Source organism: Lytechinus variegatus, chromosome 11 (assembly GCF_018143015.1).
Source record: "Lytechinus variegatus isolate NC3 chromosome 11, Lvar_3.0, whole genome shotgun sequence".
NCBI lineage: Eukaryota > Metazoa > Echinodermata > Echinoidea > Temnopleuroida > Toxopneustidae > Lytechinus > Lytechinus variegatus.
This window is the reverse complement of record NC_054750.1, coordinates 31,572,914-31,600,028: the sequence shown is the minus strand read 5'-3', so window position 1 is coordinate 31,600,028 and position 27,115 is coordinate 31,572,914. Positions and strand designations below refer to the sequence as shown.

At 37.7% G+C, this 27,115-nt stretch overlaps 4 protein-coding genes across 5 annotated transcripts; 1 reads left to right on the top strand and 3 right to left on the bottom strand.

The window, feature by feature from the left end:
* Positions 1–605: 605 nt before the first annotated feature.
* LOC121424362 lies at positions 606–4,609 on the bottom strand. The gene is made up of 2 exons (XM_041620021.1): positions 2,853–4,609; positions 606–1,343 (listed from the first exon to the last, which is right to left on the bottom strand). The coding sequence occupies exons 1-2, from the start codon at positions 4,044–4,046 to the stop codon at positions 1,068–1,070; spliced, it is 1,470 nt and encodes a 489-aa protein (XP_041475955.1). The 5' UTR covers positions 4,047–4,609; the 3' UTR covers positions 606–1,067.
* LOC121424364 (phospholipase A2-like) lies at positions 3,894–26,924 on the top strand. Of its 2 annotated transcripts, none has more exons than XM_041620023.1 (5): positions 3,894–3,983; positions 18,992–19,079; positions 21,112–21,262; positions 23,611–23,747; positions 26,417–26,924. In XM_041620023.1, exons 2-5 carry the CDS (start codon positions 18,998–19,000, stop codon positions 26,578–26,580), a joined length of 534 nt encoding a protein of 177 aa, XP_041475957.1. In that variant the 5' UTR covers positions 3,894–3,983; positions 18,992–18,997; the 3' UTR covers positions 26,581–26,924. The 2 variants fall into 2 exon arrangements, with proteins under 2 accessions (XP_041475957.1, XP_041475956.1); XM_041620022.1 differs by lacking the exon at positions 3,894–3,983 and adding an exon at positions 17,008–17,198.
* Positions 7,483–8,298, bottom strand: LOC121423532. The gene has a single exon (XM_041618886.1). It carries the CDS (start codon positions 8,296–8,298, stop codon positions 7,483–7,485), a length of 816 nt encoding a protein of 271 aa, XP_041474820.1.
* Positions 8,303–12,820, bottom strand: LOC121423531. The gene has a single exon (XM_041618885.1). It carries the CDS (start codon positions 12,818–12,820, stop codon positions 8,303–8,305), a length of 4,518 nt encoding a protein of 1,505 aa, XP_041474819.1.
* Positions 26,925–27,115: the final 191 nt, after the last annotated feature.

The window sequence follows — 27,115 nt, the reverse complement described above, 5'->3', positions numbered from 1 at the left end:
AATTGCATGTACCAAACGTGCTTCAGAGCTCTCCTAAAACAGCTAAACATTATTCATAACTACAAAGGCATCATACATATGTAAGCTTATACATATTGTTTATGTATTAGACCAAGCAACATGGAATTGTATACAGTGCGTCCCAGAAAAAAACGAAACCGAGATTTATCGATGAATTATCATAACTTAATCACAAATACAATAGACAAATGACCTACCATTGTAAAGCTTAGAATCTCTTCTTTCATCTTTATATGAGGGTTATGAAAGAGGAGATTCTAAGCTTTACGTTGGTAGGTCATTTGTCTATTGTATTTATGATTAAGTTATGGTAAATCATCGCTAAATCTCGGTTTCGTTTTTTGTGGGACGCACTGTATATTACAAATTGCTAATTACAATTGTAAACATATCCGTTATGATGAGATTATTCCTTTTTGAATTAACACACTGTCCCCACAGTGAGTTCAAAGTGTGTCCATAGTGTGGGATGCGATATGGAATGATCTTCCCCCTGCTAAATGCAGACGTGTGAATACCATGTTGGAGAAAATTGGAACAAAATCAATAACCGGAACTAGCATTTTTTTATGGGGTGTAACTACTGATCAGTGAGTGTAACGAATACGTTATGTGCATTTCAAATTGGCAACACAATTCAATAGTGATACGAGTAACGCTATTGCGAGAAAGGATATGGACAACTTTTTTTATTTTCCATAAAAGCAAGTCTAAAATGTCAATTTTTTCTTTCTGTTTTGAAAGAAAACTATTATATGATTCGAGATGAATTCGCTTAATATCTATCCCAACATTCCTGAGGAGAAAGGCGCCCAGAAATAATCACTAATTATAATTAAGCAGACGTTCAGTGAATGGGAAAGTTGGTCCAGCTGTTCATTATCTGCCGTTACTATTGGACGGCACAATTATACATTTAGCCTCACTTCGCGAACATCCATAGTTACATTGGTCATACACTTTCATACAGCAAGCAAGTCCTCTTTTTTGCCACTATATTGGGTTTATTGATCAATCATAATAGTCTGAAGAAAAATGAATCCTAATCAAACCCAATACTGCTTGCATCCGATAACCGGCACATACGCTCCGTTCACGAACCGGATCGGCTGGTTAGTGTAACCCGGATCGTAGAAGTCCCACTCGTACGACGTTCTCTTACTGGTACCGACTGTAACCGTCAAACTGGCATCCGAAGACACATTACACTGGCTGACTCCGGCACTGACTCCGATTAGACTGTCCTGTGACTGGGAAGATGAGTCGTCGGTCTCGGGTGAGTTGGTTGGCACCACGAGTCGAGTTGGCGGTGTAGTCGCAGGCTGAAAGGAGTAAAAAAAAGGAATGAAAGAGTAAGAAAAGAAAAGCAGGGTGTGTCATCAATTAATATAAATTTTGAATATGAATATTCTGGCCTGAATATTACTTTTCTGGCCTAAATATTAAATTTCTGGCCTAGATATAAATTCTCTGGCCTGATAAATTCTCTGGCATGAATATCAATTTTCTGGCCTGAATATCAATTTCCTGGCCTGAATATTAATTTTCTGGCCTGAAAATCAATTCATCGAAGTGATTTCAAGGCTGTAGCATTGAATTTATGAAGCAGCACATTATGTTTTAATCTCTGACTCAATTTGATATTGAAATTTAGTTTAAAAGAAGAGTTTAGAAACATTATCTTGGTGTCGAAAACTTGCAGCCATATTTTGTCGCGAAATATGGACTAAATATGACCGCCTGTAAGATTCATTTTTAAATTAAATAAAAATCTTTAACCTAGTACAAAATGAAATATATTTATCATTAATTATTGATTCAAATGCATTACTCTCATTTTGGATTTATTCTTAATTTTAAGAAAATCTCTATACATTATTGGTATAAATAATTAGCTGCAATTCGCAATCATGTTAATGAGTTCTGAAAAGACAGTATTCGTTTCAATCAATTTATCTCAAAATTGGAGTGGAGCAACAACTATTAAAGTCTCATTAAACTTGTGTACAAAATCAAACTTTCATTGGCCATAATTTGCTCCGGCGACAATAGCTATATTTAGGCCTATGTATTTCATTTGAAAAGTGATGGCTATCCAATATGGTTAATTAAATTCAATACAAGACTTGATCTTCTCTTATCCCAGACATATAGTAAAAGATTACATCTAAATAAACAGAATAACATTCACTGAGTAAAATGCTGAAAATTTCATCAAAATCTGTTTGAAATTTACTTATTGAGTTTTAAAGTTTAGTAATACTTTGTGAAAACAGTTATATGCACGCCGTAATGAATATTCATTAGTTGGGATGATGCCACATCCCCACTTTCCTTTTTCTTGTGTTATGAGATGAAAACATAAGTATTTCATATTTTCATGGATGTGTGTATGGCATGTCTCCCGTTTCATAAAATAAGTTGGGAACTGCTCGAAAACTTGACGGAATGAGGTCATATTTTTGTATGTTATTCCACTCTCCCATCATTTTCCATTAAGGCTAGATATAATACTGTTTTCACAACATATTGCTTTAACTTTAAAATTCAATAGCTTCGCTATTTGTTATCAGATTTTAATGAAATTTTAAGAATTTTGTTTCGTGAATTTTTTCAGCCCGGAGCATTCATGACAACATGCATAGAACTCTTTTACTGACATAATGGCAATTTTTGAAATGTTATAAAATTGTTATTCCTTGTCCGATATTGATGGAATTTTGAGTTTTTTGTTCGTCTGATTTTTCTCTATCTGTTCCAATCAAATTATTTTTTATCCTGGAGTACCCCTTTAATCATAAAAATGATATTGATCAATCTGAATGCCTCACCTCGAATACTGTATTATCAAAGCTCAAGTCATCCCATATTGAGGGATATTCTGCACCGACGGGACAACCGTTTCCACTTGGTTCTGATGACGATATGATGGCTTCACCTGCGAGATTAAACTTGGGAAGCTTCGGTACCGTATGTCTTAACCTCTGCCCCATCTCATGTCGCATTCGACCATGTCCTCGGTGTTCGGGATACCTACTGTCCAGGTAGCGTCGTCTACTGGTTGGATACCTTGCAGGTGCTGACGACACTGCTCGTACGGAGTGCGGGAAGACGCGGGAACGGGCAACGGGACGGACTGCCGTGTTCCATCGCGACCTCGGGTAATGATGATGGCGTTCGTGGTCGACATCCGTCGGGGACAATGCGATATTCGCGTTCTGATCTCGAACCACGTTGAGCGGAATCACGCGGACGAATTCATTGGCGTTGTCGTTGGGGTGTCGGTGTAAGATCGGATGTTGGACTTTGGGCTTGTCGTGATCTCTAGGCGAGCGAACGAAGGAGTACTCCTGCTGTACCTCTCTGTTCTCAGGGATACGATCGAGGCATGTGTGTCGATGGGATGTCTCGCACATTGGAATGCATTCATGGCTCTGCTGACCACCGCTTCCCGACCCCTCGATGAACTGTAAAGATGTCGAGAGATTCCCCGAGAGCCAGCGTCGTGTCGCCTCTTGACGCCGTGCCTGTACGTCCCCTCGCTCAAGACTGTGAAAGAAGTTCTTCCTGACACTTTTATGGTCAGCCATCACACCACCGGGTCGGGCCGGAAGTTTGAGCGTCCCCCGCCGAAATCTCGGGATGCGTCGACCAGGCTTTCGCCCGTCTTTGGGGTTTGGTCTTCGCAGAAAGGCTAAGCAGCGGAAAGAAAGAACGAGTAATATTATAAAAACCAGCAGACCAGCCGCAATGACAACGCCCCATAAAGCCCAGACGTGGGCGATGTCCACCTTACTATCCAGGTGACCGGTGATATTCACGGCAGTGATATCATTATCAACCGCATCCATCGGAGTGGTAGAAGCAGTCACAAAGGCCCTCGAGGTTGACGTCGGATTGACCATACTATCCGAGGTTGTGATGACGGTGGTCTTATTATCGACGACTGGTGTTGAATAATCGTAAGCGTTTTTATCCTTTATTAGTTCAACGTCCGAAGGCGCTACCGTTGTTACATTTTCCATTCCATCAACGAAGCCTGCACGTGTACACTGATCAAAATTGATGACAAGTCTTGCTCGGATACAAAATTCAGAGTTGCACGATCAATTTCCTTCACGGCTCACGGACCCCAGAAACAACGTTTCAATTTACACCAACCCTTCTCGCAGACACACATACCAAAGCAACAATGGAAACAATTTAGCATCTATTAAGACATCAAGACAGTAGACTATTACACAATGACTGTATAATGGTGTTAGTGTGATTGCCAGGAGAATGATAAAAGAGTAGGCTATGTCCGTTTTCAGGTGAATGCGTTTCAAGCATACCAGAGAAACCATTGCACCTGCTGTTAGGATTATTGCTTGTATTCATTCAAACATGCAAGGCCTATTCAAAACCATCTCAACAGCTATGTTCACACCACATTTTTTAATTCATCTTGCTGCTATAGTTTCAGCTCATGTGGACAGACCCAATACATGCAGTTTCAAATCTTTAACCAAAATAAAAATAAACTTCCTAATATGCCAAAAACCTCGTCGTAGATTCAACAGAAGAATCAGCGAATCCTCTGTATTGTAATTTCTCACTTTTGGCGCACGAACCTCCGATCGTCCGCGTTGAATTCTGGGGCCCGTCTTACAAAGAGCTGTTATCTAAAATGCATGTTTGTTCAAAATGTTTTCTAGCTCTGGTGTATATTCATAAATGTATAGTTTTCTTGGTAATCAAGTGTGTTCCTCTTTGTTTACAAAGGACAATTTGCAAATTCCTGTATAAAAAATATATGACACGGATGGCTTTCCATAGAGTTACGGTTAATCGGATCAACGAAACTCTTTGTAAGACTGGGCCCTGATGTCACGATACTAGCTCGTTCCCAATGTTGTACGATCCGTTACGATTGCCCATTCGTAGCTGATCGAGAAAGTTTTTGAGCGGTACAAAATTTATTTTACAATCGCGACGGTTGCCACGAGTGACCTCAAGATCTGACACGATCTGACACCTTCACGACGATTACTCCACGATGTAGGTCACATATAAAATAATCTAATTCGTCGTTCAGACTGTCTTAAGGACTATGGACTTGAGTTAATAAGTCCATTTCCCACCTCATATGTAATAATCTTGAACACATTTTTTTGTACAGGGATACTTGAAATATGTTTTGTTATTTGTATGTCAAAATGTACAAAACAAACTGTTATTGTTGAAAATGGAAATAAACGAAATTGAATGAAATAATAATAATGATAATGATGATGATGATGATGACAATAATGATTTAATAATATTAACAATAATAGTAATAATATTAATGATAATAGTAACAGTAATGATATTGATGATAATGTTAACAGTAATAGTGTTAAAAATGTTAATAATATAAATGATGATGATAATAACAATAACACTACTATTAATAATAATAATAATGATAATATTAATAATAATGATAAATAATGGTAATAATAGTAACAATAATAATAATAAAAATCATAATGATAGTAATGATGATAATAATTCATGATACAAATATTGAAGCTGAAGCATCTCTATAAAGGACAATTGGTCATTTCTTGAGGTGCTTCAGCTACAGTATACACTCCTTTCTGCCTTCTTATGTGTATATTTTCATAATACACGTCGATGTCTCCAAATTAGACAGATTTCATCAACTGGAATTCGAAAATGGTGCCATTTCCAGATAGCAAAATTAGTAGCCTGAAGATGGCGCTACATAACTAAATTTAAACCAATCCAAATAATCGTCAAAAAGGATCAATCACTGAAACATGGCTCCTTTAAATTATTAATATAATTTACCAAATAACGATTGATCGAATTATCACAGATCGTCGATAACCTAAATAGACTTTCTTTCTATCCCTTTCTAGTATAAAATTTTGATCGTGCATTATCAACAACAATATGAAACTAATGTACATACTATGCATGTCGAACAGTCTTACGATCAATTAAACATGTTATCAAATTAACACTGTATATAACAAGGTAATCAATCCCAACTTGCTTACTCTCAATAATATGCAGCACAGTCTTATGAAAAATATTGTTTCCTATGAAATTTTACTGACATTGACTGCCTTTAAATGATTGTAAAGGTTTGTAACCAAATTCAAACTTAGCTCCAAAAAGGTAAATTAGTTAAGGTCTTTCACCAATAATTAAACCAAATGCAACTAGCACAATCCAATTAATGTTTTGTATAACATCTTTTCTGCTTTGAATAAACAATACATCTTAACATCTCGCATGAGTTTTCGTCTGAATTCAAGTGCGAATAAATTCACTATCCTCTTGCTTATCTCAATTAACAATTTCATATTGATAAGCATAAATCTTTGTAAATTGTATAAAAAAAAACACAGAAGCAATGTTCATATCTATCTAATATTCATATGTAAACAAAAGTTTCATAGTGACTCACACATATGCCCATTGATACTATATTATACATTTCCATAATTTCTGGAATTCAGCCACTTTGTAAATTTAGCCATCAAAGATGAATGTGACTTCCCTTTTACATTCACCCTTTTAAACGAATCAAATAAACACATTCTTTCCCAATTTGGAAAATTTTGGCTGCTGTATTACATAAACGTGTGAATTCCAGAGCATTGACTTGTTAAATCCAAACTTGTTGAAACATCATAAATGACCTGTAAAGAGATGAATGGTTATTACATAGAAAAATGCAATACATAAACTTTGCTGTTCAATGAAAGTTTTCACATTTTTCTTGTGCAAATTTAAAAGTTCAGTCAGTCTCAGTTCAGGCACTAATAAGGTCTGTAATAAATGAGTTTGTATAGTCTTTCATCATGCAGACCTTGAAGATATGAATAGTCTTGACTCTAGACTTCCAAATTAATTTGTTGCTCTTGATGAATGTTGTAGCCTTCTTTTCAGACTTAATCAATGGAATATGCTGATATATTATAGAAATTAATGTTTCTGGAAAAAATTCATATCAATTAGTCTCATTCACAGACCCTTTCGATTAATCAAACTATAATAAGGCCCATACTTTCTAGGCTTTCTCAACATTTTAATCCTAAATGAATAGATTCCCTGCGTAAATGTTCGAAGTCAGGTTCCTTGGCCGGGAATTCCTATTGGTCTTCTTGCGGTAACAGTAATATCAGTTTGTGAATAGGACGCTCTAATTCTTGAAGTGGACCTTTACGCTTACCACTATTACCTATTCCGGGGTCTCCCAAGGTGAGTTTCACTTTGCGAATGTGTCCATCTTCAGATGGTAGGATTTCGGCAACACGCGCTAGGGACCACTGATTTCTTGGAGTATTGTTGTCCTTCAGAATGACGATGTCTCCAACACAAGCTTCGCGTTGTGGGCGTGTCCACTTCTGGCGGACCTGAAGGTTCTGAAGAAACTCCTTTCTCCATCTACTCCAGAATTCATTAATGAGGTGTTGTACCCTCCTCCATCGCTTTCTTGAGTAGATATCTGCATTCTGGAAGTTTCCTGGGGGGAGGAAGGAACACCTTTGACTTCATTGTTATGAGGTGGTTTGGTGTCAGAGGTGCTAGATACGTTGGATCATTGAGATGAGTTACTGTCAATGGTCTGCTGTTGATGATAGCTGCAGCCTCACACATCAAGGTTCGTAGTGATTCATCATCAAGCTGCCTTCCAGATTGGTACAGGAGAGTATCTAGAACACTGCGAATAGAGCGTATCTGCCGCTCCCATACTCCTCCCATGTGGCTGGCAGAGGGAACGTTGAAGATAAAGTGAACATAATCACATCCTTCACTGAGAAGACAGTCCTTGACCTTCTGATGATCCATTTCATGCCAGGCTTTTTTTAGTTCTGCATCCGCTCCGACGAAATTTGTCCCTCTATCACATCTCAGTTGTTGAACTGGTCCTCGGAGAGCTGTGAAACGACGAAATGCTTGAATGAATGAATCAGTAGTCAAGCTGTTGAGTGTCTCGACGTGTACCGCCCGAGAGGCCATACATGTGAAGATGAGACCGTATCTCTTCAAATCCTTTCTACCTTCCTTAATCATCCAAGGTCCAAAACAGTCCATCCCGCAATATGTGAATGGTGGAGCCTCTGTTACTCTGTCGGAAGGAAGATCTGACATTTTTTGGATTTGAGTTGGACTTCGTAGTTTCTGACATATGACACATTTCCGTATGAGTTTTGATACTCGATTACTGCCTCCGAGAATCCAGAATCCATTCTCTCTGACTTGATTGAGCGTCATGCCTCTACCCTGATGTGCTGTTAATGCATGGCAATGACGAAGGATTATTTCTGTGATATGGTGGCTTTGAGGAAGGATTGCGGGATGCTTCCTTAATGTACGAATCATCACCTCTTCGAATCCGTCCTCCTACCCTCAGGATATCGTCTTTATCTAGGAAGGCGTCAAGACCATGGAGACGGCTAGCTTTCTTTATCTGACGTTTCTTCTTTCTTTCAGTTAGACCCTGATCATTTTGGATAGATTTCAGAATCTGGATTTCATCTCCAAAGGCTTCTCTTTGAACATGCTTCAGAATTTCAATCTCTGCTTGATGGAGATCCAGCACTGCAACATTAGCCTTGGTTGATGGATCGTCCTTTCCTTTGTTGGCATGTCTCTCTCTACAGCGTTGTTTCAAACGTGAGATGAATATCAGGCAGTATGCAACAGCTTTCCTTGCTACAAGCCAACTAGAGAAACGTTGAAGTCTTTGCAGGTCGAACCCATCTTCTCTGGATTGAGAGACATGTACTTGAGTCCTTTTCACCTCTGGGTCATTGGGAAGTATATCGAATGTCTCTCTAACTTCATCTGTGGGAATTGACTGTTCCCATAGCATTTCTGGTCCATGTAGCCATTTTGAGTCATTTAGCTGATTAACTGTTAGACCTCTGGATGCTTCATCAGCTGGGTTATTTTTTGACTCAATGTACTTCCACTCTGAAGGTCTGGAAAAGTCCCGGATCTGTTGAATCCTGTTGGCTACAAATACGTGAAAGCGTTTGTCAGTGTTATTTATGTAGCCAAGCACGACTCTGCTGTCAGTCCAGAACACATGTTCTGCATCATCAAATTTGAGCTCTGCTTCCAGAAACTTCTTAACCTTAGCGGCGACAACAGCAGCAGTCAATTCCAGGCGAGGTACTGTTACAAACTTCAGTGGTGCTACTCTGCTTTTTCCAAGTACCAGTGAGCAATGTATTTTGTTAGTGGCATCAGTCAACCTCATGTAAGTACATTGACCATATCCTGTAGTACTTGCGTCTGTAAAGTGGTGGTATTGTACCGACTTTATTGACTTGAAATCAGTAGGTTTGTAGCACCTAGCGATTGATATGGATTCAAGTTGCAGTATGTCCGTTCTCCATTTTTGCCATTGTACCCGGAGATCATCAGGAAGAGGATCGTCCCAGTCTGTTGACATCTTGCAAAGTGCCTGGAGGATCTGCTTTCCTTTAAGCACCACAGGTGCTAATAATCCGAGGGGATCGTAGATAGACATAACTGTAGAAAGTATCCCTCGTCTGGTTAGCGGCTTGTCCTGAAGTGTGATTCTGAAGTTAAATGAGTCAGATTCAACACACCACTGGACTCCAAGAGCTCGCTCTAGTGGTAGATCATCCTGGAGCAGATTAATCTCTCTTACATTTTTTGCTCTATCTCTTTCGGGAAACGTCTGCAGTACCTCTCTTGAGTTAGATACAAGCTTATGGAGATGGAGACCGCCCTTCTCACATAGTTTCTTGGTTCTGGATATGAGATCTACAGCTTGGTGTACTGTAGGCAAGGACTTCAAGCCATCGTCCACGTAAAATTCTTGATGAATGAAGTCTCTTACATCTTCACCGAACTCAGCAGCATGGTCTGAAGCAGTTTGTCGGAGACCAAAGTTGGCACATCCCGGTGAGGAGGCTGCCCCAAACAGATGTACTTTCATCCTGAATTCATTTGGTACTTCATCGTAGTTACCATCCTTCCACCACAGAAATCTGAGATAATCTCTGTCTTCCATGTTGACTCTGAACTGGTGGAACATTTCTTGAATGTCACACATGAATGCGACGTGATCCAGTCTGAAGCGGCAGAGTACTCCGACTAATTTATTTGTTAAGTCTGGTCCTGTGAGTAGGTGCGAATTTAACGACTCTCCTCTGCATTTCGCACTGCAGTCAAATACGACTCTCAGTTTATTTGGTTGAACTACCCCATGGTGTGGGATATACCACACTTTACCATCTGTGTTGTGGTCTGGTGCTGGTTCCGCATAACCTTTCTCTAGAAGAGTTTCCATTACCTTGGTGTACTTCTTGCGATACTCGTCATTTTGCTTGAACTTTCTTCCAAGATGATCAAGTCGTCCCTTCGCAAGAACTCTGTTATTTGGTAACTTTGGCTTCTCATCCTTGAATGGCAAAGGCATTTCATAATGCCCATCGTCTAATTTGTGAATCTTATCTCTCATAATGTTCATAAATTTGACGTCATTTTGTGAGTATGCCACTCCTTCAGCCTTGGTGTCAAGGAAATCAGCTTCCATCAATCTTGTCACTGTTGCAGGGGTGATCTCTTCCTTGAATGATGTGTTATGAGCAAACAACACATCCTTGTTTCCTGTTTTTAGCTCAGCAGGAATCTCACAGGCTGTCAATCGATGACTTACACCAACTGGATCATCCTCATAGTTGTGTTCACTTTCTTTCACAGTACCCACAATGCTCCATCCTAAGTCTGTCTTTAGGCCATATGGACTATTAGGCCAATCACGATCAGGAGGAATGACGTCTCTTGGAATGAGGGCTCTAGCACAGTCGTACCCAATCAACAAACCAATTTCACAATCTTGTAAGGGCAGTAGGTTATGTGAAATCTTGGAAAGGTGAGGGATACTGGTCGCCATCTCTGGAGTGGGTATGTGATTACGATTTGCTGGTATGAACTGTCTGGTATAGGTTGATGGTAAAGCTATCTTCTGTTCTCCATCAAATGACCTGATTGAAAGACCTTCAATGCGTTCGCTTGGTACTCTTTCATCCACAGCCGACATCGTTGAAAGAAGAAGACTTACAGGAGTTCCATGCAAATTCATCTCATTCTTGGTTTTCTCTAGCAGAAACGTGGTGTCGGATTGAGTGTCAAGTAATGCATACATCATTCGCTCATCCGATGTGGTCGAGTGAGAAAGCCAGACAGGAACTATCATTGTACTCTTTGTAATGGTCAATCCAGCGTTAGAGTGTTGGCTAAATGAAGCATGAGACCATGACGACTGAGTTTCATTGGGTCTTGGATTTACCTCTTGTTCCTTCTTTGGTTCTGGTCTCTTTCTGTTTTCATGTAGTAAAGATGGATGTCGTCCGTTACAAATGTCACAGGTACTTCTTCGCCTACAAGCCTTAGACATGTGACCATACTTTAGGCAGCCGTAACATAGACCTTTCTCTCTTATGTGACTTTTACGATCCGCCATGTTCTTTGACGCAAACTCGGTACATTCTTGTAGGGAGTGGTCTTTCTTGCAGCATGAACATGATTGTGGCTTAACTCTCTTCTCCCTTTCCCTGCTGCCTGAGTTTGGATGCGTCACATTGGTTGAGAGGGTTCTGACATCTGACATAGACATCGTCTTGTTAGATCTTCCATCGATTTTGCCATGGAGAGAGGTAACAGGGTAGCATGCTACCTTAGCTTCTGCTTCGATGAATTTTGCAAATATCTGAAAAGGAGGAAACTGTCCATTCACGTCTCTCCAATCGATAACCTTGCGTGACCATCGTGCAACGAGCCAGTCTGGCAATTTATACAAGATCTTTTGATTCTCCCTTTCGTCGTTTAGGTGGTGAAGGTTACCAATCTTGTCCATGGCACTGACACATTGATGGAGGAAATCTGACAGATTCCTCAGACCGATGGCATCCTTCGGAGATATCTTTGGCCATCTGTCCAATTTATCGCGAAAGGCATTTGCTATGATGAAGGGGTCACCATATCTACTGGTGAGGGCTGTCATGGCTTCCCCATATGCCTTGTCATTTCCAACTAGAGCATATCCTCGAACAAGTTCTAGAGGTTGACTTCTTAAGTATTTCTGTAAGTAGAAAAACCGATCCATAGGCTGAATACCGCTTTGTTGGATCAAAATATCAAACGCGTGCTTCCACGCAGGAAAAGACATAGGATCTCCTGCAAATGTCACTGGTTCGGGCAATGGGAGCCTTGTCATCCGCATCTGTTCTATTAAGACGTTCACTGCGTCACCTCGAAGGTCATTTACATTCGGGTGGGTTTCTGGTTCAACTTCGCGGATGCCATTCACCCAATCTTGACAATCTTTATGCTTCTCTGATACCACGCGTACAGCATGAGATTTCTTCGACCTTTTTGTCGAAGTCCGTGATGAGGCAGTTCCTTCTCTTTGTGCGATCAAGACCTCAAGAGTTTGTTTCATCAGGTTGCTGTGCTCTTCCTCTACTTCATCTAATTTACTGACACTGTCGTCATCAATCTTGGCAGTGGCACGAAGTGCCATCAGCTCATCTTGTGTCAGTATCATTTTGTCTACATTAGTTTGTAGACAATCTCTGGTTTCTTGGATAGTCGAGGTAGCACTCTCGTCACCCAGCAGCACTCGAAGTTTATTTGCTGTGCGCCTCCAAGTCTTGATGAGACTTTCAAACTCCTTCGACTTGATGTCGATTTGCCACAAGAGTCCCTTTTCCGTTGCTTTGGCTTCACGGTGTGGTCTACCTTCAGCCTCAGCCATGACGAAACTGTTTCCGAGGAGACGTCCAGACGTAAAAGGAGTTTTTACTGTAGCTGAAGCACCTCAAGAAATGACCAATTGTCCTTTATAGAGATGCTTCAGCTACAGTAAAAACTCCTTTTACGTCTAGACGTCTATAAAGGACAATTGGTCATTTCTTGAGGTGCTTCAGCTACAGTAAAAACTCCTTTCTGTCTTCTTATGTGTATATTTTCATAATACACGTCGATGTCTCCAAATTAGACAGATTTCATCAACTGGAATTCAAAAATGGTGCCATTTCCAGATAGCAAAATTAGTAGCCTGAAGATGGCGCTACATAACTAAATTTAAACCAATCCAAATAATCGTCAAAAAGGTTCAATCACTGAAACAAATATACTAATGAAAAGGACGATCATGACAATTATAATGAACGAATATTGATATGGAAAATGGCAGTAGTGATGATGATGATGATAATAATCATAATTTATTATTTATTTATTTATTTATTTCACATCTTTATACAGGGTAACCGATTCAGCTATACACGATGAAAAATATTAACAAAGATAAAAAGCTGGTTTGCAATTGGGCCCTGTTAATCAAAATACATACAAATTATAAAATACATAATATGCAAAATATACAACAAATAAAACTTTAAAAGTCCCAATCCTCATCAGAAACACACAAACACACAGAAGCACCCAAACCCACACACACACCCCATTACACTCTGCAGACTTACTTGTAACATAAATTCAACATTATGTAACATAAATTCAACGCTATGATTATATATTGACATAAGCTTTATAATAATAACAATACGATCTATATTAAATGCGCCAAATCCAACATGATTGTGATGTGCTCAAGGTGCAATGAAAGAAAGAAGAAGAAATTATTAACAGCAAGAAAATAAAGACAAGTCTCCAGGATAATTGATCAAGATCAGGACAATCAAAGGCAGGAATTATTGAATATACTTGTCTTCAGGTAACATTTAATTGTGTCGAGAGGAGTGCAGTCTCGTATGATATAAGGGAAATCAGTCCTGAGAAATGGACCAGCATCGAGAGATCTATCTATTATATTGCCTATTCTCTTTGGTATTGGTATTGGTATTTATTTTCTATATCACAATGTTTAAAAAAACAAAACAATACAATGTAAATGTATGTACATAATAAAAATCGAAAGTAAGATGGCTGGATTAACCCACTCAGCTTTGTTAATGTAACAAAGCTGTTCTTCCTTGGGGTCCAGAAAATATGTAACAACAGTTACTGTACATAACATATGATATAACAACAGTTACTGTACATGACATAAAATAGAATTAAACATAATAATTTAACTAAACAATAATGAAAAACAGTAAAAAGAATACAAGAGAATACATCTATACCCTATAACGCGGCACCCCCCCCCCCATCCCCACCCGCCCACTTGTCACTAGTATTTCTTTTAAAGGTCAGGGCAAGACTGAATTAACTTATTTAAATTTTTATAAAAAGTAAATAGGCTATTTGACAATTTTATTGTAGATGGTAGGTTATTATATTCTTGTGATCCTCTATATAAGAACGTTCTTCGACAGCATTCACTCTTGGGTTTGGGGATTTTAATATTTCCTTGCGATCGGAGAGAATACGAATGATTACAATATTGAAAAGACTCTGCTAAATAAGGTGGGGCTAAGTTATGAAGGGATTTGTATACCATTATGTTTAAATGTGATTTACGCCTTGATTTGAGAGACTGCCATCCTAGTTTTATATGAATATCATTGTTTGAAACGTGATTAAACGGATTTATTTTTAAATAGTCTGCCTTTGTCAAGTATGTGTGTCCTGCGCAGTAATCCTGCTCCATTTTCACTTTCCATTTTGAGAATATTCGTGGACATCGAGCAGAACCATGACATAGCAATATCCTGACCTACAAACCTAGTTACCTGGGGGTTTATTTTGGTAGTATTTGCCAAATGTCAGTATTGATAAAAGGACTATATCAATTTCAAACCCGATTATGGAAGCATAATAATCGTCATCTCTAGCATCATGTACATGTTTTATTGAAAAGTGGGTCATTGGTGCACTCTTCAAAATGTTGGGCAACATACTGTCCACACAACAATTGGTTGAAAATTTATCCAATTCTGGGTAGTTTTAAACCAATAATGTGTGCTTTGGGTGAAGACTACACAACATTGGTTGAGAACTTCCGAGATTTGGATAGATTTTTTTTAACCAATGGGTGTGTGGACAGTATGTTACCCAACATTTTGGAAGAGCCGTGGTGTAGTGGTTCTGACTCTCGCCTTGTAAACAGAGGGTCGTGTGTTCGAATCCCACCGCGGCCTAGCGTCCCGGCTTTGGCAAGGTGTTAATCCACACTTTGCCACTCTCGACCCAGCTGCTAAATGGGTACCCGGTAGGATGCGAAAGATATTGTATGTTTGATTTTGCCAACGCCATAATGTGGCTGCGACGAATGCAAGGAATGCTCCCCAGGGAGTGGAAATTGTGCACTTTTCGTGCTTGACTGAAATGAATCCAATGACCGGGGTAATAATACGCTGTAACGCGCTTTTGGCCATTCTGGGAAAAGCGCTTTATAATAATTGGCTATTATTATTATTATCATTTTAAGAGTGTTTAGTGTGACCGTGTCACCTAAAAGATACATCGTAATTGGGTAAAGTAATAGATATTTGGTGAAGAATCAAAATTGTAATTTGCAGTTGGCATCGAGTTAATGTTTAGGGTTGTCTCTTAATTAAAGACTTAAATGTATTTGTTTTAAGATATTTTTATATTAAACTGTATTTCAACGTCATTTTGAGTTTTGTTTGTTTGTATTCTTGTTTTGCTTTGGTTTGGTTTGTTTTCTTTTTGTTACGTTATATTAGTGCATCTTCCGCGTCAGGGATAAATTCTGGAACAAAAACGAGAATCAAGCCTAATCAAAATGTTGAATAATTAAATTAATTTTACACCACCTCCAAACACGAAAAGGTGCGACTTCGAGGTGGAAAGGAATACTTAGGCACGGGTAAATGTGCATTCACAAATGTTCGAAAGGGACGTATATTCATGAATAACTTAATGTACTTTAGAAATGAAGATGGAAAGTTCAACTCGTCAGAGAAAAAGTTAAGAAAATATGAGCTCTTTGATACTTGAACAAAGTACAATTTAGGAAGAAAAAAAATCGATTTTTTTTTTTTCTTTTTGTGGTGGTGGTGCATTTTTACATTATTTCATAAATTCACTTTCGTTAGCTTTAGATGGCGTGTTCACTCTTTTTTAAAATATTTTCTTATACTTACTTCATTCACCTCAATTTGATCTTTTAGGATGGGCACCCCTTTAATGCTGTGTCGCCAAAGCCAAAATAACCTTTTTCATAAGGTGACCCGCTTTTACGATGAACTCTAGTCAGCATGTACAACCTTCTGTCAGCTACGATTATAAACTCGAGAAATTATTCCAAATACTGCCAAGTCACAGAAATAACCGGGGAAATTGTTACACTTTTTGTGATTGCCTAACCTAAAATGTACTATGTTTAACTTCAAAAAGAGTATTTCATTTTGGAGAAGGGGGACAATTTCCATGCTGAAAAAATGCATTTCTTCATGCAAGGGATTTTTTGTGGGGAGGCACTCCCCTTCCCCGTTCCACCGCCCCTGCCTTTCAGCTTCATTTTTCGCTGGCTTTCTGGGGTTATTTCCAAAATATTCATTATTTCTTCAAATATCCTATTAAAGCTAAAATGTTGAAATCCATGTAACGAACAAATATGCTGTTTCATTTTCTTTATAAGCATATCACTTTTTTCTTTTTAAAGCTTAATTTTCTATCTAAATACCAATTATTTTTTCCCAAAAAAATCAGTATATTTTTGTCGCAATTGGCTAGCGCAAAGATACCGTTACATTTTAAACATATTTTGAACAATGTAGTATCGTGAATAGCTTCTTTCTACGCAGAAGCATATCGTCAAGACCATTAACGGATTGGACACGAATCAAAAACCCATCAAATAATATTCAAAAGTAATTCTCTGCATTGCCCCCCCCCCCCACACACACACACACAAACACACCCTCTAAATCACCAAACCATCTGCGAAGATTACCTGTAACTTGCCCACATTCCTTTACAGGCAGATGATACCTTTTAACACGTGTGATTGAGTCACGTTCTTGGCAAGCTACAACTTTGATTTCTCTTGAACCACGTCTTACCTTATTATAAAAAAATATTCCATGGAACCCCTCCTCCTTATATTATCATGTTTCTTCGATTTCATGTTTAATGTCAAGGAACCAGCGTTCAAGCACATTTGTCTTCATTGAATGTCGGAGGAATTAGTGTTCGGGGTAAGCGATTTATTTTGCGTTCATTCGTTCTATATTTCTTGTTCTCTTCACTTTGCTTTCCTCTGATTGATGATACCGCTGTTTTTAAGGAAAAAAACTTTGATTTTATAAATATTGGTGACATCATGAGGGTTTTTTCCTCTCTTTTTATCGGTCTGGTGATTCACCTTGTCAACGAACATAGCTAGAGGATTTGTTGAAGCTTAGCCATAAGCAAATCACACTTGTATAGCAAAGTGATTTTTAATTGAGTTTGTCAGTCTGATTTAAATCAATACTATCCAAATGTTATTCCACTCTTAATCTTCTTGTGGAAGTAATGATAACGTTACTTGATAGCGTATGTATATAGTTACATTATTTTTCTCTATATAAAACCATATTACCATGAAAACACTGAAACATTACCAATGTTGTCTTGGAGAGAAAAAATACTCTAACAAAAAAAAAATGAGTGGGTTGGCAAGGGGATTTTCCCTAATAGCAATTAAATTCAATATAAAATATCCTCAATCAAACTGTATGCCAATAGAAAAATGATTCTCATGATATTCTGAATTCTTGAAATTATTCCCACACCGTTTGTATCTTAATTGTATCTTATTTGTATAATTTGTTTTCGCTCATGTCCATATGTAATCATAATGTTTAATTAATTATTAAATGTTACAAGTAAGTAACGAGTCTGCAGAGTGTGATGGGGTGTGTGTGTGGGTGTGGGAGGGTGGGTGCTTCTATGTGTTTGTGTGTTTCTGATGAATCTGATGACGGCACAGAGGGTTGGGATTTTTAAAGATTTATTTCTTGACATTTTTTGCATATTATATACTTTATAATTTGTATGTATTTTGATTAACAGGGCCCGATTTCAAACAAGCTTTTCATCTTTGTTAATGTTTTTATCGTGTATAGCTGAATTGGTTACCCTGTATAAAGATGTTAAATAAATAAATAATAAATAAATAAAAAATGAATAAATATTTGACTTAATGTTATGAAAGAATCAATCGTTGCTTGACTACGCTGGGCTACTTATCTTCATTCACGTAGGCTCTTTATATCATAATTATGAATTCATAGATGACTTGCGGAATTTGCAAGTCTTCGGCGACCTGGCAATGGAGGGCTATGTATGGCACTGCTCTGACAATTCCCAGCACTCCTATTAACAATAATTGTGATAATTCTCGACCGCTAAAGGTCCCTGCTCCTGGAAAAGTTAGGCATGTGGTTCGGGATTCGAATCTCGCCCCGATGCCTAGCATCCTTTAGCAAATGTTAATCTACATTTACTATGTTAATCTACAATAATTATTGATGCACTTCACCTAGGTGAGATACTAATGGTTGACCGGTAGGAATGGCGTCGTCAAATGTTTACGGTCAGGTCATGATGAAGTACATAGTTATACACGGTTTTAACGTGATGCATTCATCGATGGGCATGATGAAGTACATAGTTATACACGGTTTTAACGTGATGCATTGATCGATGGGCATATTGCGGGTGATTAATTAACCAGGAATTGGCCGGCTTTCATCCACAACTGTGTAAATTAGTTATTTCTTAATAATGGTTTGATATATAATTAGTATTTTTTTAAAGAGTCATAACGTACGCCGTCTTGAGGATTTATATTGCTGTTGATTGTTTATCAAGTTATGATGAAATCGGACAATATTCTTGGTATTTTATGAACAGTAACCATGGAGATATGAATTTGATGAGATTTGTGTAATTTTCTGATATTATCTTCTACTCTATTTTTTCCATTTATCGTTTTATCTTTCAGTATACCATGAGGCTGTTGACTGAAAGTCTTTTGTTAATATGTGCCCAGCTTATTCAATGCTCCTCATCACTTCTAGAGGGAACTAGAGGTAGGACTTCTATCATTCATTTAAAAGGAAAATTGTCATTATAATCTAAAACAGTGTAATTTACGGACAGTAAAGTATTACATGTATTAAACATTTAAAACAGTAAGATGTTTTCCACATTATAGGGATGTTTCGTGAAGTTTTTGCAGTGATTTCAGTGTCAAATGTTATGAACTGCTGACATCATTATGAGTTTCATGACTGCACATACATGGACCTGGGAAGCGGTGTGCTGGGGTGCTGAAGCACCCTTAAAGATTTTCCCAGGGGGTGATGCGTGTATTATTTTCCATAGGCAGCACCCCTTGGAATTCTGGTTGGTGTGTCTCATAGGAGAAATGTATGGAAAATGACCAACATCTTGTGTTGAAAACCCTTTTTTGGCTTATCAAATTTCTTGGCACCAAAGCGACCTTCATTTTGTAGTGAAACCTTGTGTTGCTTTTCAAATTTACAAAGGCGGATTCAGGGGCCCAAGGGGCCCGGGACTCCCTATTGGCGGAGTAAAAAAGGGGGAAGGCATTTAAAAAAGAAAAAGAAGGGAAAGGAGAGGAGAACAAAGAGAATAAGGAAGAGTGAACAAAATTAGGTGACGGGACAACTTGGAAATAGAAATAATAAAAACCTTTCATGTCACTATATAAAGTTTTCGCTCGCGCTTCGCGTTTGCATTGGATGTTTGATGAGATTGGCCTACATGAGATTCTTCCTCGATAGGCTGATATGGAGCTTAGAATTTTTGAGTTTTGAAGTCAATATACAAAACATATTTCAGCTCCGACATCGAGTTTTCATTATTTTGTTTGATTTAAGAAATCGATTTTCAAAAAGTGCTCTGTAAAAAGTCCGGGGTTTTGGGGTCTCAGTATCAACATTTTCAGCTCGCGCTGCGCTCGCGTTATTTGATTCATCAGGTATTTATTATCTTCGTGTATTCCTTAAAGTTTCTCAAAATATCCCTTAATTTTGAGATTTGATTGTCAAAACCTATCAGCCAGAGCTGCACGCTCGCATTTTGATTGATGAGTAATGTATACCTCGATATTTTCCTCTATAATAATAAGCAATTCTAAAACAAACTTAAAATTCCCTTTTCATGACATCGCGATTTGCGCTCTCATTTATTTGTTAAAATATATTAACCCATGTATCCTATTCATAATTACAAAAGTGCTTAAAATGTCCATTTTTCAGGAATAAATATCAACAAATTTCGAGCTGGCATTAGGCTTAGGCTTATTAGATTAACATTAACATTTTCATGAATTCCTAGTAATCAAATTGTTCTTTTTCAGATGGAACATCTCGCGCTTAGGAAGAGGAATACAAGAAATTCATCATTGTAATATAATGACTAAATTTCCTTAGAATGTCCAGGTCCTAGGTCAAAATGAAAATATTTAAAAAAAATCAGCTTGCGCTTCGCGCTCACATCATTTAATAAGAGCGATCCATAATATCCACTTCACGATTTTTATACACAGTGCTTGAAGTAGTGTTTGAATAGACCCTTTTTCAGATATCAAATGTTTTCAGCTCGCACTTCGCTGCCCAGGATGTTCGATTATTGAGGACAAGATACATGAACTTTCCAAAAAAATATTTCGCGCTCGCACTTTTCAAATATGGCTTATGAGATTACTATGTTTTACAAGAATAAAGCAAAAAGGTTACTGTTACGAAGAAACAAACAAAAACCGTCTATGAGTGGCCGATCGGGGAAAATATGGGTGACTTTTTTTCGCCCCCTTATTGGCGAAAGCTGGATCCGCCCCCGAATTAAGGCCTACTTCAGCACCCCAGCCAAAAAAAAAACGTTCCCAGGGCCCTGTGCACATGATAGGCTAAAAGCGAAATGGTGAATGAATAGTAATACGTATGAAGTTTGGTCAATCCCAGGCCCTTTGTGGCTTAGTAATTTTATTTTTAGAGTAAGGATGAAGATATCTGTTCATATGCGGTATATAGAAGAAAGGTTGTGTTTTTTCTTTATCATGTGACCACACCCCCTTATCCTTCTCCTTCCGTGCAGTTTCTGCTATGTTTGACCGATCCCGGCGTTCCCTGCTCGAGTTTGGAATCATGATTAAATGCTCTACAGGACGATGGCCACTTGATTACAATGGATATGGATGTTACTGCGGGAGAGGAGGAAAAGGACATCCCATTGACGAAGTCGATGCGTAAGTAATAATTACATGTACTCAAAATAATGACCCGTCGGCCCGTATTCTGAAGTCGGGTTTAACTTTATTTCAGGTTTAAAGTTGTGGTTTAAGTATGGATAGCCAATTTTTACATAAATCACTAACAGTAGGGATATCATATTTCAGCTCATTTTGCTCTCAAATCATTCATAATTGTCTACATGGTCTAGGAAGTATAAATAGATGATTGTCTTCACCATCGATGAATCAGAAAAGAGCACAGTAAACATAAGAAACATACAACTTAATAAAATTTTACACTTTTGGCTTCCCATAATTTTAGCACAGAGTCAGACCGTGGTCTAAGTTAGTCCCGACTTTAGAGTACGTGCCATCATATTTTAACGATCCAGTAGGTATTCATTCATTTACCAATAATTTGTTTGAATGAAGGAGGATTTCGCGTTATGACGCAGAACGAATCCAAGAAGAAAGCATATGCATTGAAAATACCCGTCTAATAACAATGAACAGCTAGCAGGTCTTTTTTAAATCTGACGAAAGTTGATATTACCTGTATGTCGTTTGTACAGAGTCCAGGACAAAACTTTTTTTTTTTATTCACCGATTTTCGACAAAGACTTTTTGTAACGAATGACGCGCAGAGCATTGACAATACATTTTCTATGTTCTTGAAAGCGATCTACGTCGCAGTACTTTAATTCCCTGTTAATTTGATGATCGATTTATTGATTAAATTGCTATCATTATTTATTATTATTATTTTTGCGTCGCCTGTGCCTGGGAGGCGAAAAGTGAACTGAATCACTATGACCCGCAGGTCTCTCCCGATATAACTGATTGAGGGGAATGCAGGTGGACCACTACACCGGGGTTTCCCCCTACATTTGTTTATTACTCGATGATCTATTTTTTTACCCATTTGTCTTTAGGTATTTATTGACTTTTCCCGCTATTGTTTACTTTTATATGACATAATGATATAAGCCAGTTCGTAGTTCCTTTCTGCGCATGATCAAAAGATTCTACGCATGATCAGAAGAAGGTCATTTGCACTAAAGTGACATGGTGCTTTAAAATCTAATGAGATAAGCACCAACTCTGATGTCTTGATTATTCATATATTCTTTTGAATTGTCGTTTTTATTTACATCCACAAAAAACAACAATGCTTCCACAAACGACTAGTATTTCACAGTTTGTCAAGTACATTGTGCAACATGCTAAGATATGCATTCAAAGTAGGAATGCAACAAATACCTTCATTAAGCGTTCATTGGTGTGCTATTCTGGTCACCTGGTCTATTCAATTCCTTCATCCTGCTATGTAAGGCAAGCTTACGTTATATCTTGCTTTGAAATCTGCCTATCATAATGAAAGAAGTGAAAGGTCATTTGACCAAAATTGCCCATGAAGTAATTACGAACTGGTCTATTATGATCGTTATTGATAATACCATGGACCTATTACAAATAATAATTGTAGTAGGTCCATGATAATACAGAGATTGTTTATGGGCAGTCTGGGTAGGAAAGACGATCTCACTGGTGTGGGTTGCTGGTTGGGTTAGGGGGGTTCTGAGCATTTTTTTTTATTGTAGATTTTGATATGATATCATGTTTTACATCATTTTATTTGAAAATCTTGTGACGTTTTCGCGTGTCATTCATGACGAAGCTATGATGTTGTTTTTCTTACTCTCTTCGATCTCTCGAATATTTCCGAAACATAGTGCTTCATAGCCTAGACTCATCCCACTCGAGACATTCTTCAACGATTCCAAAGAAGATATTTAATGGAAATCGTTGTCTTCCCGTCATTTGAGTTACTCTATCATCTTTAGAATCTGTCACTGTGTATACCCACGTATCAACACTCTAATATTTCAAAAGTAACTAACGACTTGGCAGACATTTAGTCTCCAAAACGCCTTTCAATCTAACATTGTGAGTGGGTTAGTCTTCATTTCGCTGAAACAGACATATGGCCTTATGCCATTGGATGTTTCTTCATCATTTGCCATTTGATGGCCGAAAGATGTCTGATGATTCTGAATGGGATTTGATTTTAATTTTAGTTATTTAAACGGCATTATTTTCCATGAAATTGTGCATTCGACTTCATGATCACCTCACCCCCTTTCCATGTACTTCCACTCCCCTCTTCTCCTCTCTCCTCTCTTTCTCTAACCCCCCCCCCCCCCTTATCTCATTCCCATACCACCACACTCGAGAAATCTAACTTCTGAATTTTAAATTCGGATAAAAGTGTCTCTTTGGACCAAGTATCAGAAATAAAACGTGTATATTTTTTTCATAAGAACACATCATTGAAGCAATCTCACTTACCTGTTCTCTTGCAGCTGCTGTAAGCAACACGACGAATGTTACGATCGATTGCTAGAATCCAACGCTTGCAAGAACCTGGTCCATGCCTATATCAGACCGTATAGGTTCTGGCAGAAACGATGCTGGAAGAAAGATGCTCAGGTCACGTGTTGTAAGTTCACATAATTTGTAGGCCATTAATTTTTCCGACCCCCACCCCCTTAACTAAAGTGGGAGTTGTCTTCAAACCTCGGAAAGTTTGGGGCAACTACAAACATTTTTTTCTTTTAAATATTTATGTTTCATTCGTTTCTTCCAGAGACATCAATAATTCAAAACATGATACTATTGTCATGGTTTGTTTATTCTAGTTCCTATTATTATCATTTTAACACTAAATTCTTTCAATTTGTATTTGTTATGCATAGTAAAAAAAAAACAATTAAATAGGGCCTAGATCTAGAATCATGAACATACAAATAATTAAGTAGGGCCTATACATCTACAAAGATAGACTTGTAAATCACTTCAATGAATGGTGCGTTCCTGATTTTCTTTCACTAAACTGAGATATTAAGAAAATGAAAATAAAGAAGAGAAAATATCCATTTATAATCATGTATCCAAGGAAGGAAAAACGTTGTAATCTGGTCATTTGCCTGTGTCGGGGTATATGTGCAATCATTTGAATTTATGTAATGCCCTGGAAGTCACATGTTCTTTTCTCTCTCTCTCTCTCTCTCTCTCTCTCTCTCTCTCTCTCTCTCTCTCTCACACACCCCCTCTCCCTCTCCCACCAGCCCTCACCCCTCACTCTCTCTCCTCTCTCTTTTACTCTCCCCCTTTCTCATTCCTTCTCTCACTTCTATTTTCTTTATTTCACTTTTGTATGTACTGTCTCTCCCTTCTTTTATAATTTCCACCTCTCTTTTCTCAACTGCTTTAGTTCACATTTTTTTTCCTTTTACACACTGTACTTCTTTATAATAATTTCATGGGTTTTTTTAAATATTTTGATTCTGGGTAATTATAGTAATGTATTGTGTATGCTATTATGTTGATATAATCTACATGTATGTTATTTATGTATGCCCTGCTTGTTCTGTTACTCAGATATGTCCTGGGCGCTCCTTCTATGTTTGTATATATTTTATTCCTTTGTTTGAACGATTTGAATGTTAATAAAGTGATGAATTACTACTTGGTACCACGCCATGCACCCCCCCCCCCACCTTCTGAAGTATCTCAATTCATAGCATAATTATATTATGAACAAGAAAAACTACTTAACAAACTATGGTAGGCGGTCATGTGAAAACAAATAGGCCTAAGGTTCAAATTTTAAAGGAACTCTCAATTTTATTAGTGATTGCCATGCTATACGAGTTCCGTTATGTACTTGTGTTGATTGGTGATTTTTATATCTAAGTCATAAATGTCAGTTATGGTAATTTCATTTAAACGTAATTTTGAACAGAATCCAATCCAATGACCACCCAAATGTTTTTATGTGCATTAAAAAATGTGCCAAATTATTCTGGTAGAAAAATGTGTAGGCCTAGGCTTTAATTGCTGGGGAACAGACAAAATAAGCGTGACGCGGACGACGAGATGTCCGAATCCTTCCCAAGCAATAAACGAAAACCTTCCAATTAATGAATGATGATTATAATGGTTACATTTATATAGCACTTATTACATTTTAATACATTGTTATTATTATTATTACCCCGGTCATCGGATCCTTGCATGCCCGCATACAATGTATACATTTTCTCCACTCCCTGGGGAGTATTCCAACAATTAAGAGTTCCAAGACTCAATGCTAGGCATACTAGATATGATTTCGCATCCTACCGCGGGTACCCATTTAACACCTGGGTAGAGAGTGGCAAAGTTTGGATTAACACCTTGCCAAAGGACGCTATGCCATGGTGGGATTCGAACACGCGACCCTCTGAGTGCAAGGCGAGAGTCAGAACGGCTACACCACGACGCTTCCAATATCATTGGTGATCTTCAGAGTCATATATTCCAGCGTAGAATGTATGATTTCATAATAAGCTTTATGTAAATGAATCAGTTTTAGATCTAGGATGATATGATGACAATTCTCCTTTATTTTAAAATTTATCAAGAAATCATTGTTTACTATATTATACAGAACAGATTAAGATCAAGATATATCAAAACTCTCATATCTACTCTACGAGCTGTCATTTTTGCCTTCATCATGACATATAGGCCTATGGAGCGTCGTGGTCTAGTGGTTATGACTCTCGTCTTTGAATCTGAGGGACGTGGGTTCAATTCCCCGCAAGACATTTACCCATATTGTGCTGCACTCAACCCAGGTGAGATGAATGGGTACCCGGTAGTAGGAAATTCCTTGAATGCTTGTGCGCCTGTATGGGCAGCGCAGCTTAAGCCAGGATACCAATAGATAGCAGCGCTTCGTATCCTCAGGAAAAAAAGCGCTTTATAAATCCAGCTTTTATTATTATTATTATTATATCTGTATTAGTTATCATTATTAATAATATCATTGGTATTACTATCATTATCGTTATTATTATTATTATTATTATTATTGTCGTCATCATCATCATTATTATTTTTACCATCATTATTATTTTTACCATTGTTATCATTATTATTATTATTATCATCATCATCATAATTATTATTTTTACCATTATTATTATTTCTATCATTGTTATCATTGTTATTAGTATTGTTATATCACTATCATCTTCAGAAATATCGATTTGTAATGTCTTAAAAGTTTTCATGTATGGTTTGAATTTTTAATCAATATTTCCTCTTATTTTTTCATGACAGATTCTAAGCGCCCCTGTTCGAGAGGGCTGTGTCATTGTGATAGACAAGCGGCTCTGTGTTTTTCTCGTGCTAAATACAACGAAGACTTAGAGGATTTCGATCGGGATAAATGCCATCTTCCTTGGTGGATAACAAGATCCTTGTCAATGTTTGATTTGATATAAACTGCCTCAGTAGAGCAATGAGTGAAACAATCTTCGAGGGCAGACATGGTGTATAGGGGAGGGGATTTTTATATAAATCTGCGAGCAAGCACAAATTTTGAACTTTTCAATTCAATTTTGTGATATAATACATAATATTTAGAAAATAAATTATTTCAATCTTTTCACTTTCCCATTCTTTCTTTTTCTATATTGGTTTCTTTGTCTTGAAGATTTTCCGGGTTCCGTGCTCCCCTCCCCCATCCCTACCTTGGCAAATTCAGGAAAACAATGGCAAAACATAATTTATTTAGACAAACTAGGTTTATAGATGTGTAAATAGGTAAATAGATAGATAGGTAGATAGATAGATAGATAAATAGATAGATAGATAGATAGATAGGTAGGTAGGTAGGTAGATAGATAGATAGATAGATAGATATGTAGATAGATAGATAGATAGAGTATGTGAATAGCTGGAATGTTTCTACCTCGAAAGTTCGATATAAGATTTCACAACATTGCCGTTTGGTCATAGGCTAGATCTAGAGGAGAT

Bases quoted from the DNA above. Each gene is read 5' to 3' on its own strand.
- LOC121423532 (XM_041618886.1), bottom strand. From the start codon at position 8,298: ATGACGCTCAATCAAGTCAGAGAGAATGGATTCTGGATTCTCGGAGGC.
- LOC121424364 (XM_041620022.1), top strand. From the start codon at position 17,175: ATGTCGGAGGAATTAGTGTTCGGG. The intron at 19,080-21,111 runs GTAGGACTTCTA...CCTTCCGTGCAG, and splicing joins ACTTCTAGAGGGAACTAGAG to TTTCTGCTATGTTTGACCGA. The intron at 23,748-26,416 runs GTAAGTTCACAT...TTTTCATGACAG, and splicing joins AGATGCTCAGGTCACGTGTT to ATTCTAAGCGCCCCTGTTCG.
- LOC121424362 (XM_041620021.1), bottom strand. From the start codon at position 4,046: ATGGAAAATGTAACAACGGTAGCGCCTTCGGACGTTGAACTAATAAAG. The intron at 1,344-2,852 runs GTGAGGCATTCA...TACTCCTTTCAG, and splicing joins TTGATAATACAGTATTCGAG to CCTGCGACTACACCGCCAAC.
- LOC121423531 (XM_041618885.1), bottom strand. From the start codon at position 12,820: ATGGCTGAGGCTGAAGGTAGACCACACCGTGAAGCCAAAGCAACGGAA.